Genomic DNA, 13214 nt, shown 5'->3' on the forward strand with positions numbered 1-13214 from the left:
CTCGAGTTACCAGGGAGGCAGGGGTGGTATGACCATACAAGATAACAGGGTCCAACAACCTGATCCTGTGTTCCCTCAGTTTTGTGACTGTTTAGAAACTAACGCTACATTAATTCAATGTCTGACGTGTGTCTGGCGTTCTGTTACGCACTGAAAGTAGAAAAAGGAAAAACCACTCATTTAAGAGTTCAGTCTAGAGGGACAGACAACCGTGTGCTCAGTTGATGACCATGAAAAATGATAATGTCAGGCCCTAGGGGGACGCAGCAAAAACGGAAACCGGGTTCCGGGCTCCTTGGTAGTAACCTGGAATGTGGGGGTGGGGCCCAGAGGAAGGAGCTAGAATGCCAGCTCTGGGAGAACGAGCAGGTTCTCCACCTGTTGCATTTGTGAGTTTCCTAGTCTGTTTTAAAATTTTCCTTTTTAGTTATAGTTCTGGGTATAAATAAACTGTAGGTTTCACCCATCTGGCACAATCTTACTTATGGTTTTTTTTTGCAGGAAATTGAAGAGCCATCCTTGGAGCCAGGTACTGTTCAATGAAAAATTTACCAGCGGGGATTTGGAACTATTCTAGTTTTCCACCTTCTCTAATTTGAATTCTTAAATTTTACAAAGTTGCCTTACTATAGTGTACATTGTTCTAAAGGTTTACGATCCAGAACATACCAGGATCATAGAGATTGGAAACCCAGCCATATCACCAGATCTGTGAAAGTGGCTAACTTCTCATTCTGCAAAAATGTATCGGTGAGATGAACCGATCTCATGCCTTTTTAATTATCAATGGCACTTAAATGTATATAGAAAGAGTTTGCATGCCTTTCAAGGGCTCATACCTCTGCACCCCACAAAACAGATCTTGTGATATTGGACAGTACCTTAACTTTGTGGTTTTTAATTCAGGCAGTGCAGGGAGTGGTAGGGAGATAAATTTTAAAACATTGAGACATAACTGGATTCCAGAAGAGGAAAGAGTTTCTTCATGAGAATTCCAAACAAATACTATTCACTTTCTGGACTGCAAATATCTCAGAGCACCGATGGAAGAGATTCTGTTTTTCATGTTGGACTGTTCTATTAAAAGAAATTCAAAGAAATTTGGAAATTGAGCTGTTCAGTGAATGGTGATACATTCAGTTAAGCAACTTGGACTTTGGAAGCTAAATTTGGAAGAGTCATATATAAACGACGACAGAATGAAGACTGTCAAGAATCAGCCAGAAGGTTTTGGGGGTTAAATCTCTGGGATGCTTTTCTCTTCCATGTAGCGTAGCGGCTTGCTCTAGCAGTCGGTTGGAGTGCAGGTAGTGTAACCAGTGTAACGTGTGTACCCGCGGGTTTTCCAATCTCTGTGTAGCTAGCAGTTCTCTTCGTGTTAGTGTGGCAGCCGTGCCAGTTCCGCATTTGTGATTGCTGTATTTCCCTGGTAATTAAACCTTGTGCCATTCTATTCCTGTTAAATCCGTAGAAAATGAGAAAATACTCGACATTTTGGGGGAAACTTGTAAATCTGAGCCAGTAAAAGAAGAAGGTTCCGAGCTGGAGCAGCCATTTGCACAGGATACAAGTAGCGTGGGGCCAGACAGAAAGCTTGCGGAGGAAGAGGACCTTTTGGCAGCGGCCATCCGGAGGAGGGTGATTTAGATTTGGCCAGCGAGTCAACGGCACAAGCTCAGTGGAGCAAGGCAGACACCCTGTTAGCGGTAGTGAAAAGGGAGCCCGTGGAGCAGACAGGCGGTGACGAGAGGACGGACTGTGAGCCTGTAGGGCTAGAGGAGCCAGTTGAGCAGAGTAGTAAAGCCTCAGAGCGCGCGGAAGCCTCTAGCGAGGAGGTGGCAGAAGCGCCCCTGGAAGCCTCAAGCCCAGACCCCAGAGATAGCAAAGAAGACGTGAAGAAGTTTGCTTTTGAAGCTTGTAATGAAGTCCCTCCGGCTCCTAAAGAGTCCTCAGCCAGTGAGGGCGCTGATCAGAAAATGAGGTTTGTTTTTTCTCAGTTTTAGACCAGACGCTATCTCCTTTTCATTGGTCGTTTTAATGACACACATAAGCTGTTTTTCTGCAATTGGCCAGCCAGACTGACGAAATTGTAGCTTACTTCTAAAGAATGTTTTATTTCTCTTTTATTTTAAACTGATTACATAATCTTTTTTCTTTTCTCAACCTATCATGGTTGTTTTCTTTAATTCTTCCTAATTATCTTTAGCCCAGCAGAATTAATTAACTCCTGTGGGTCTGAAATCTTATGGTTAGGTCAGATTTCCAATACAAGTTTGTCGGGGTATCATTTTTTGAGAACTAAATTTCGGGTAGGTATGCAACCTCAGCACGTATTTTATAATTTTGAGTTTGTTTCCTGTCTGCTTCTTCCTCCTGGAGTGACATTATGTTTTCTCTCTAGTTCTGTCGAAGATGACTCGGATACAAAAAGGCTTTCCAAAGAGGACAAGGGTAGGTCCCCGCAGCGCCACCAGTCCCTTGCAGCGTGTGTGGCCTCAGCAGTGGCGGGGTATTTGCTTCTGGTTCATCGTGTACCACGTTTCTCACTCAGATTGGCCTGTGTGCCTTCCCTGGAGACTTTCTCCTCCGTTCTTTTTTTTTTTTCCTCCTCCGTTCTTCACGGCTTCTGGGTTGTAGGGAGCAAGCGTATTCCCCAGGGTTGCTGTATGGATGGATGCAGATACTTGCTTTTTGCAAGGGCGATTTGAGCTTGTCCATCCTGATTGGCCGTCTTATTTTCAAATTCTTTAGCCTCAGTGACAGATATCTTGGGGTTACGTAGCATTTCAGCTTTATCAACACCTTAGCCCTTTATTACAATCACTATTGAAAAGAAATTTTACTGGTCCAGATTCCTTCTTAATCAGTGTTCTAAAAAGAATAAAAATCAGGGATAGGTGCAAAAGTATATGGCAGCAGAAATAGAAGCCCCGAAGTAGTGTGACACAGGTACCAACTATTTTATGTTCAAAGGCCACTTCACTGGGTTGTGTGGTGCCATTTGGTACCTTTCTAAGGTAACCTCCAGTGGTCCTAACAGCCCGTGACTCACTGTTGTAAATGGCATTGCTGGTGGTCCTGTGGGGCTTGGTGTGCAGCTTCGTCAGATGTGCGAGGAGAGCGGGCCAGGCGCCCTGTACCCAGCTGGCTTTGGGTCAAGCTGGCATCTGGGACAAGTGGGGAAAGTGGTGTGGCATGACTAATCTTTAAGACTCAGGATAGAGTTTTTGACCAGAACTTTCTTTTGAAATAGGTCGTAGCAGTTGTGGTAGAAATTTCTGGGTTAGTGGACTTTCTTCTACCACCAGAGCTACAGATTTGAAGAATCTTTTCAGCAAATATGGGAAGGTAAGACCAAGGGTTTCCTGGAGAAGAAGTTGTCCTAAGACCAAAGTAGTGCGGCCATTAGATGCAGATTGCTGGTCCTGCCCTGTGACTACTTGAATGAGCCTTTTCTTTACGCTCACATTATTAGCTCATTGCCCCTCCCAGGGGTAGGGGAAGCTCCCAGAACCCCCATCTCCTCTGTATTTCTTCTCTCCCGGCCCCCAAGCTGCTACTTAGCTTTTGTAGGATTTCCGGAATCCATTTTTATGGCTGCAGGACTTAAACCCGGGAAGGGCAACAGAGCTCCTAGCAAAGGGCAGGGCAGGGAGGTGTTGTCAGCACTTCTGTGAGACTGGTGATTACTGGAGAGCACGTGCGAGGCTGTAGACAGGTTATAGACAGGACCATTGGAGTCTGGCCCACGCAGGTTCTAGCTCTGCCACTCACACTTGTGTGGAGGGGGTGTCTTTTCCCCTATGGGAACTGTAGTTCTACACCTGGGGTCCCCCAGCCCACCTGCTTTCACCTGCAGCCGGGGTGGTTCTGAAGCACCTCCTGTTTCCTTCCTCCCTCCTTGGCCGTGAGGGTGGCGTTGATGGACAGATGCCCGATGTGCCAGTCTCCTCTCCCAAGTGCCCACTGTGGTTCCTTGTTCCTTAGGGCTCCTGTGTTGGCCTTCCTCCCTTCATTTTCTCACCCTCCCCTTCTTCCCTGTTCCTCCTGTACCCACCTCCCAAACAAACCGCATCCAGGGCTCCTTGCCTCCCAGAGTCAGCGTTTGGGGACAAGCCAAAGTGGCACTTGGCAAGGCCCTTGTTTGTTTTAAGGTGTTAGCAAATTATAATAGAGAAAGCCAACAGTGTTTACCTTGGTTATTGATGTCCAAGAGCTAAATAAGGAAACCTAACCACACCACGGTGGTACAAAGAACTATTGACTCTCTGGGCCTCCGTAAGCAGTGTGTGCCCTTTCCTGACTCCCCTGTGGCCCTCTGAACCGGCGAGTGCTGTCAGCAGGGAAATGTCACCCTGCAGGCTTCGTGTGGCTTGAGTACAGGACCAGGCCATTCTGGAACCTTCCTTTGGGCTAAGACTCCATATAGGACAATGAGGATGAATCCTGGCTCCCATGGGGCTCATCCTGAGCTTGGTGCCTGACCTCAGCTTGTTGGGGTTGTGAGGGGCGGGGGGACTTACATGGCATGTGAGGACGTGCCTGTGTGCCTGGAACATTGCGGTGAGTTTGTTGTTAGTAGTCAGATGGATGCTTCCTTCCAGAGAGCTCTTTACAAACCTGTCCTTATGTCGATGGCCATCTGTGGATGTGTCTTTCTATTTTACTGCCACCTCCACGACTATATTCAGAGTAATTTCTTCACAAAGTTTGAGATAATGTTAAAGGGGTGCTGGCTGAAGTGTGCCTTTCGTTTGACTTTTCTCTGCTCCTCTACACTGATCGCCATCTTGGTTCCCTAAGGAACATCTTGGTTCCCTAAGGGGGCCCTTGGAGTAGCTGCGAAACCATAACATCATCCTCCCCAGTCATACGCAGCTTTTCGGGCACCTGGTGACAGGGTTTCCCCTTGCGTCCTCATCCCAGGGAGGGGGCCAGGACTTGGGGTGGATCAGAGGAAAGCAGCGTGCACCCTAATACCCTGTACAACTCGAGTGGTGGGGGTGGGGGGTGGGGGCTTCGTGTCTGAGACATACTTCTGTGTTTTCTTCGAGGTGGTGGGTGCCAAGGTTGTGACAAATGCTCGGAGTCCTGGAGCTCGCTGCTACGGCTTTGTGACAATGTCCACAGCAGAAGAGGCCACAAAATGCATTAACCACCTGCACAAGACAGAGCTCCATGGGAAGATGATCTCAGTGGAAAAAGTAAGGGACTGTTCTCTTCCAGGGCCATGGCCATTTGAAGAAATATTGTAACGTAATACTTCCACTTACTTCTATTTTTCAGGCAAAAAATGAACCTGCTGGGAAGAAAACCTCTGACAAAAGAGAAGGTGAAGGGAAGAAAGAGAAGTCCAGCACCAGTGACAGGTAGGTATTCCTCTTCCCTAGGGGAATTGTGGCCAAGTTGATCCTTTTCTTTATCTCCTGTATCTAAGTTCTCCACAGATAGGGAGAAGCATGAGACCCCTCCCTTTTGTTAGGAGGAGGTTTCAGCAGTTGGAGGTGATTTCCCTACTCCAGGGGCACCTGGGAAGAGCAGGATGGGCTCCTTGTCCTGTGTCGTCCTGTCGCCAGCGGAGGCAGCCTCCTCCTCAGCACTTGGTGCTCGTTGCCAGGGTCTGGTCGTGGCTGGTTTGTTTTCCTAAATATCTGATCTAACACACTTCTGTGTCCTGGGGTTTCATTGATAGATCTGCAAACCTTAAGAGGGAAGACAAAGGTGACAGAAAAGATGATGCTAAAAAGGGTGAAGACGGAAGTGGAGAAAAAAGTAAAGATCAAGACGATCAGAAACCCGGCCCCTCAGAGCGCTCTCGCACCACAAAGTCAGGTAGCTGCGCGATTGCCACGCAGGATCTCACTCTGTGCTCTGCTCCTGGCTGGTGTGATTAGTTAGTTTGCTGTGATCAGTTGGCAACACAAGCTAGATTTATTTTCCATGGAGTTGAGTATTGTTTTCTCATTTGAGTGTTTCTTGTTTCTTACACGTACTCCTTTCTCCCTGCAGGTAGTCGAGGAACCGAGCGGACTGTGGTGATGGATAAATCTAAAGGTGTGCCTGTTATTAGTGTCAAAACATCAGGATCCAAAGAGAGAGTGAGTCCCGATTTTCTAATGAGGGCATTTAGCAGTGTTTCCTTTGCTGTTTCGTCCGTTTGTATTTCTAAGTGTGCTTTAGGGAATTCTTGAGCTTAATTTGAGAAAGGTTGTCTACATTTTCAAAATGTAGATATCTTGAACTTAAAAAAATTGAAAAGTTTAAAAGCTTTTCTTTATATTTTGTTCTGATTGATGAGAATTGTTGCCTTTTTTATTTTCTAAAGATATTTTTTAAATTCAAATATGGGAGCAGTTGACTTTTTCCCTGAGTCAGTATTTACCAGTCCATTTTCATTGCCCTGAAAATTTCAGCAGCGCTCCATTGTGTGCTCCTAAACCCACGCGTGATGCGGCAGCCTTTCCACCTGCCTCTAAGCCCAGTCTCCACCTTGGCTCGGTCCCATACCTTCTTCTCACAGATGCTCCACAGAACACGGAAACCACGAAGTACCTGTCCTAGGTTCTTACCTCTTCACTCTGCCTGCTGTTGGGGCCGTGGCAGTGTTGATGTTCCTACGTTCAACTTTTGATGACAGCCTTACAACTCTGATAGATGTGGGTCTGGGACCCCCCAAGACCACCCACGTTCAGTGATTTACTAGAGGGACCAGCGGGGCTCAGCCTATAGTTGTTTTTGCGGCTGAGCTTGGCTACATTGATGCATTGAGGATACACAGCAGGTCATGGGGGGAAGACACAGGCAGAGTCTGAGGGAACCCTTTGTGGCCTCCTGGCATGCAGGCTCACACAGCAGTGAAATGCAGCAACACACAGGTGATGATGTCTGTGCCCAAGGAAGCCCAGTATAGCCTCAGCCAGGGTTTTCATTGAGGGCTGGTTACTTAGGCACCCGCTGCCTGGCAAGTACCAGAATTGCTGACTTCCAGAAAGAAAGCAGGTGTTCAGCATAAACCGTAGTCTATGTAGTCTGGCCACAGTGAACCTCCATGGCCAGTTAGTGTCGGCTGGGGATACTCTGAGCACCAGGTTCCAAGATGCCAGCCTCAGGCCCGCCGTGTTGACCCCGTGCCACACGGACAACAAACCATGTAAGCCATTGAATTGTGTGCATCAGTTGTACCAGCGTTTCCATTATGGAAGTCTGCGTGTGTTTGTGTCAGTGTTTTAATACGTTCTAGCCATTTAAAATTAGTTTGTAAAAAATATTGGGAAATGGCAAAATGAAAGCATGGGTTCCAGGGCTAAAATGGGTAGATCCCATAAAAAGAAGGCAATTGTCATAAATAAGGAATCCTCGGACATACCAGAAATGGCCTTAGTTGGGCATTCACTGCATATTTAATTATTAAGGAAAAGGACAGGATTAAGCAATTTACTTTGGATGCAAAAGCAAAATATGAAAAATACTTTTTTTGATGTTATGAAAAATTTGGTGGGAGATATACTCATTTTCCATTTTGACCCCACTTAGGATTTTAGCATTAAATGGTGATGAAGGTCTGTGACTTGGAATTATGATAAGCCAGACGTGAAGTTGCTTAGGAGAAAACACATTGCCTAATTGTTTCATTAAGTGTTAATCTTCCTGTCGGATCTTCATGTTGGATGCTTGGACCTGGACATAGCTGATTCTTCCTGTTGTCATCTCGTTCTTAATTTCTTTATGTTCCTTGGTGAACCAGGTTTCCAAGAGCCAGGATCGCAAATCGGCCAGCAGAGAGAAGCGGTCCGTTGTGTCCTTTGATAAAGTCAAAGAGCCTCGGAAGTCAAGAGACTCAGAGTCCCGTAGGTAAGTCGGGGTCCAGGAACGGCTGGTTGGGTTGTTGCCCTGGACTTCTTCTAACCGTGTCCTAATAGAGTGTTTTCAGTGTCCCCTGTGGCTAGAGAACTGCTTTCAACCCGTTGGCCCCCTTGGCTCTGACTTTCATCCTACGGCTTTTCCACATGCACATAGGCCCATCTCTTCCTGAAGATCACGGAAGGTAACAGCGGCATGAGGGGGAATGCCTTCCTGGTGCATTCATGCTAGTTAGCAAAACACCAGTCTGCTCCAGAAGCTGTGAAAAAGAAAAAACAGTGGGGCAGACCCATTGAGCAAGCTGAGAGGTCCTCATTCTTAAATAAGCCAAGAAAAAATTCTCTCTTTAATTTTTAAAAACTAAACAAATGGTATTGATCAGGTTGAGTAACAGTTAATCTTTCCTATCAAGAAACAATTTTTCAAGTATAGTTTTAAAAATAGCTATTAGTAAAAAGTCTAGCAAAGTAAGATTGAGGAAAGGGGGTAAGGGTGCCGCTTTTTTGGTGCCCTATACAGAACTTTCTTCCTAAAAGGGAAAGTCATTGGGCAAAGGAAAGTTTAATTTTCGTGAAGTAATTGGCAAATAAATCAGCAGAACTGACCCATGTGCATGTGGGAATTGACCATGTAAAAGCGACATTTCTCACTAGTGACGAGAGGATGGACTCTCCCCAACATGGCTTTTGGTCATTTGGCTACTTCCTTGGGCAGTCCTTTGGGTCTCCATCTCACATCATTGACAAATAGCAAACTGATGACTAACCAAAACCTAAAATTGTCCGTATGTGAAAGTAAATATATGAATTTGAGCTTTGAATGGCTTGAAAAGTCATAAAAAAGTAAATTAAAACAAAACTTAACCTCTCTACAATGAAAGACTGTAGAGAAAGCCAAAAGATGTGCGACAGGTAGGCATAAAGGTGATTTGAAATAAACGTAATAAGGAAAGAAGTAACCTGATAGGAAGATGGACAGAAGATGATACAAGGGGATGAGGGGAATGCAGAAGAAAACAGCAGTGAGACCAATTTTTCATCCACCAGTTTGAATTGATCCACCATTTGAATTAGAGTATGGAAGACTGTTTGTAGTGGTGCAAGCGTACATGGGCATGGCATCCTAGGGCGACATTCCACCTAGCACGCACTCCTGCATGCTAGTGTCCCAGACCAAGAAGTGGCGCCTCTCCACACCTGCCCTGCAGGAACCTGTGCACAAGAAAATGGCATGGGGGTGGGTACCGGCCCGGTGACTCAGGTTGTTGGAGCACTGTGCTCCTAACGCCGAGGTCGCTGGTTCAATTCCCACATGGGCCAGTGAGCTGCGCCCTCTACAGCTAAGATTGTGAACAACAGCTCTCCCTGGAGCTGGGCTGCTGTGAGCTGCCCTGGGCTACTGTGTGCCGCCATGAGCAGCCAGTGGCCAGTGTGAGCTGCTATGTGCTGTCATGAGTGGCCGGCAGCCATCGTGAGTGGCCAGCTGCCGGCAAGAGCTCCCGTGAGCTGACCAACAACCGACTGCCTCAGCTGGGGGAGCGCAAGGCTCATAACACCAACATGGGCCAGGGAGCTGTGTCCTACACAACTAGACTGAGAAACAGCAGCTTGAACCGGAGTGGGGGGGGGGCGGAAGAAAGGGGCGGGAAATGGCACAGGTGTCCCTCTTTGTGAGATCGGGAACAGCCAGGAGGTCTGCCTCTGGGTGCTGGTTTTGTAAACTTGCCTTCTCCATGGGCTCCGTCCCAAAAGCGTGCCATAGATCTGTAGAGCTGGGGATGTGGAAGGGACCAGGACATGTCACGTGAACCAAGGACGCTGCTGTTTTTGTCCAAAATGCAGACCAAAAGGGCAAGATTATACATTTCTGCTGATACAAATATGTGTGTGTAAATGCACAGCAAAGGATGAAAAGGAGACAAGCTGGTGGCTGTCTCTGCCACATACATAGTAGAAGGAAGTGCCTGAGCCTGGCAGGGGGCCTGCGTGGCCTTGTGGGCACCCAACCACTCAGCTGTCACAGGCCTTCGCTTCTCATTCAAGCTTAGAAACAGCATCAAGAGATTACAATTCTAGTGCACTATCCCCGGGTCATGGTGACTAATTGAAGCTCATGATTTAGAGAGCAGAGGTTCTACTTCAGTGACTGAAAAATACATTGCTTTTTATTTTTACCAGGCTGTATTGTATGGAATTAGATGTCGAACTCGAGAAAGGTCTGAGTTCATGTTATTGCTGACCACACACACCCCTCCTTTGTTGTGTTACCTGGCTGGTCTAGGACTAAGCTGGAAGCAGAGCCGGTGCTGGCATTCCTGGGCTCTTGCAGCTGCTTCGGAGGCACTGGGCCCCACCCTCGTTCTTCCCGCTAGAGCCACAGCCCTGCAGGTCGGGCCACAGCCCTGGAATCTGCATTTCTGCAGTGCACCCTGGCTAGTCTGCGCTGCCATGGGGAGCCATTGTGGCCTGTGGGTCCATCCCTGCAGCTGCTGCTCTGTGCCCGCCCGCAGGTTGCGTGAGCGCAGTGAGCGGGAGCAGCGCATGCAGGCACTGTGGGAGCAGGAGGAGCGGGAGCAGCTGGAGTTCGCCCGCGAGAGGCTGGCCTTCCATCGTCACCGCCTGGAGCGTGAGCGCATGGAGCGCGAGCGGCTGGAGCGCGAGCGCATGCGTGTGGAGCACGAGCGCAGGAAGGAGCAGGAGCGCATCCATCGTGAGCGGGAGGAGCTGCGGCGCCAGCAGGAGCTGCGCTACGAGCAGGAGCGGCGGCCCGCTGTGCGGAGGCCCTACAACGTGGATGGCCGGTAAGCCCAGCTGCTCCTAGCTGCTGCCCCGTACGTGGCCCATGGCATTTAGAACTGTTGTCCCCAAAATCATGTTCACATGAGATTCTTACTTAAAAGGAAACACTAGTACTTGCTGCAGCCCAATTCAATGTCTTGTACTTTGTCAGGGAACCTTTGATGGTCTGAGGTCGATGGGGAAATGGTTGGATAAAGTTGTGCTGACGAAGTCGTTAGGTTCCTGTCTCAGCACAGTCCCCCTGGCGACGGAATTCAGACACCCAGAGCAGCACGTCACACACAAGTGCTGGGCAGGCAGCCACACCAAAGGCACTTCCTTCTGGGCCCCTTCCAGGCTTTGTTATACAGTAATTTGTTTTTGCTTATTCCAATAATAAGATTAATTCTAATTCCCCAGATATCTTGATGTGACGTGTGAATACTAAAGTTTTAGCTAACTACCAGTGAAAACGAGGCCGAAACTTGAACTCTGCTGTCAGGAGCCTGGGTGATAATCCCAGCAACAATCCTGTCACTGTTTTGGGGTGCACTGCAATTTGGGGAGACTTGTTTTTATTTTCTTTCTACTGCATGGGCTAAAGAGGTCCTTTTGTAACACACAATGTAACTTCTGTAAGGAGCCTTTAAGCTGTGTTAGGACTTTTTATGCCTTTGTGCAAAATACTGATGCTAGGAGTTTGTTCTGGTCATAAATGTTTTGAATTAGTACATTTCAAGTGCTTCTAAAAGTCTTCCCCACTGGGTGTCTGCTGGGTCAAGTCAGTATTTGGGTAGAAGTGACGGAAGTGCACTGCAGAGCTCAGGTAACACCTCTTGCTTGCTGTCCTGATGGATGGGGGCCGACCCTCGCAGTGGCCATCCTGCAGAAGCGTACGTGCGCCTGTCCGCTCCACTGATCACCTCTTCTTAGGAGGGCATGTTGGACAAACTAGAACAGTCAGATCCCACATCACTCCTCCCGCCTCTGTCAGCTCGTGCAGCAGAGAATACTCTGGTGATAAAGTTAATTCTCGTTCTCTGAAGTGCTGGGGCTGCTGACAGTCTGGACGCAGTTCACCAGCTCCCACAAGGTGATCTCTTTGGAGGAGGACAGTGCACTGAGCCCTTTTTTATTTTCAGCTTTATTGAGGTATAACTGAAAAATAGGAATTGTTTCTTTTTAAGGTATACAACTTGATATTTTGATGTATTGTATACATTGTGAAATAACCACAATCAAGCCAATTAACGTATCCATAATCTCACGTAATTCCCACGCACTTGCCTTTTCTTGCTTCCCCTTCCAGGCGAGATGACGCCTATTGGCCAGAAGCCAAGCGGGCTGCCCTTGACGAGCGCTACCATTCTGACTTCAACCGCCAGGACCGCTTCCACGACTTTGACCACAGGGACCGGGGCCGCTACCCCAACCACTCGGTCGACAGGTCAGCCAGGCCCCCATGACCCTGCCTGCTCAATGCAGGTTGTCTTTGTCATGGGTCATTCTTAGTGACAAAGTGGGGTTGTCCCTTCTAGGCTCTGTAAGCCCATTCGAGCCATCAGTGTGTGGGGAGCACCAGGTTCAACTTGGGAGATGTTTTCCATTTAGGGGTCTAACCAACCTAGGCTTCCTCTCATGGTTTTCTTTCAATTGCCTTTTTCAGGAGAGAAGGTTCCAGGTCAATGATGGGAGAAAGAGAAGGACAGGTAAGTTAGAAGCTAGGATTGTAGCCACAGTTTTCCCATAGTTTCTCTTCCTGTCTTCTACCTTCCTTCCTCCTCCTCCCATTTGCGTTAGAGGAAGAATGAGTAAAGAAGTGCAGCTCTGCAGTGTTCGTGGGATGGCAGTTTGAATGATTGGTGCTTGGTCTTGGCTGGAAATCCAAACAGGTTTTCTGAAGCCTTTTCTGACCTTGACCCTGAAGTTCTACACGCTTTAGTAACTAAATGCACTGGTTGTAAAGGGCTACAGAGCCTTGGGTGAGTCTGACGGACTCTGTTGTGACCCACACAGCTGATTAGATGCCATGCTTCCATGTTGTGAAGTCCAAGTGCATCTGTGGTCGCTGGTCAGCCTGCCCCACGAGCCTTGGACAATAACTCTGTCTCTGGTCCACACTCGTACTCTGTAGGATTAACACGGTAGAAGATAAGCTCAGTTTTCTCCTTCTTTCCTGTCTTACATGTGAATTGAGAACTTCCCCCAAGGAGCCTCAACTCCTGAGTGGATTTATGTGGAAAATCCAGGGATTGAGGGAAGGTTGAGTCGGAGCGTCGTTGGGCAGAATTGCTGCCCTGTGAGTCCGTCCTTTCCCTGCCTCCAGCGTAGACATCTCAGTCCCGGCCTCCCCCTCAGTGCCTAAGCACGTGGCTGGGTGTGGCTCGGCTCCTTGGCTACATCGGACTGTCTTCTGCCACCTCAGGAGTAATTCTGAGACACTCAACATGAGTCCTTCTTCTCTGTGTCTAGCGGTAAATCTTACATGCAGCTAATCTACACCTAGCCTTCTGGCTTTTCTCTGGTGGGGAAGTTGAGCTCCATGGTGAACTGTCCAGGCTCCGGAATCAGAACCAG

At 47.9% G+C, this 13214-nt stretch overlaps 1 protein-coding gene across 1 annotated transcript in view; it reads left to right on the forward strand.

Annotated features, from left to right (window-relative positions):
- Positions 1–13214, forward strand: part of SAFB (scaffold attachment factor B) — a 34560-nt gene that overhangs the window by 18301 nt on the left and 3045 nt on the right. The window contains 13 exon segments of the mRNA XM_019710761.2: positions 502–529; positions 1472–1609; positions 1612–1981; positions 2402–2451; positions 3254–3348; positions 5055–5204; positions 5287–5369; positions 5693–5832; positions 6010–6098; positions 7745–7851; positions 10370–10660; positions 11947–12084; positions 12304–12346. Coding sequence (XP_019566320.2) covers positions 502–529; positions 1472–1609; positions 1612–1981; positions 2402–2451; positions 3254–3348; positions 5055–5204; positions 5287–5369; positions 5693–5832; positions 6010–6098; positions 7745–7851; positions 10370–10660; positions 11947–12084; positions 12304–12346 — 1722 coding nt within the window.

Source organism: Rhinolophus sinicus, linkage group LG07 (assembly GCF_036562045.2).
Source record: "Rhinolophus sinicus isolate RSC01 linkage group LG07, ASM3656204v1, whole genome shotgun sequence".
Lineage (NCBI taxonomy): Eukaryota > Metazoa > Chordata > Mammalia > Chiroptera > Rhinolophidae > Rhinolophus > Rhinolophus sinicus.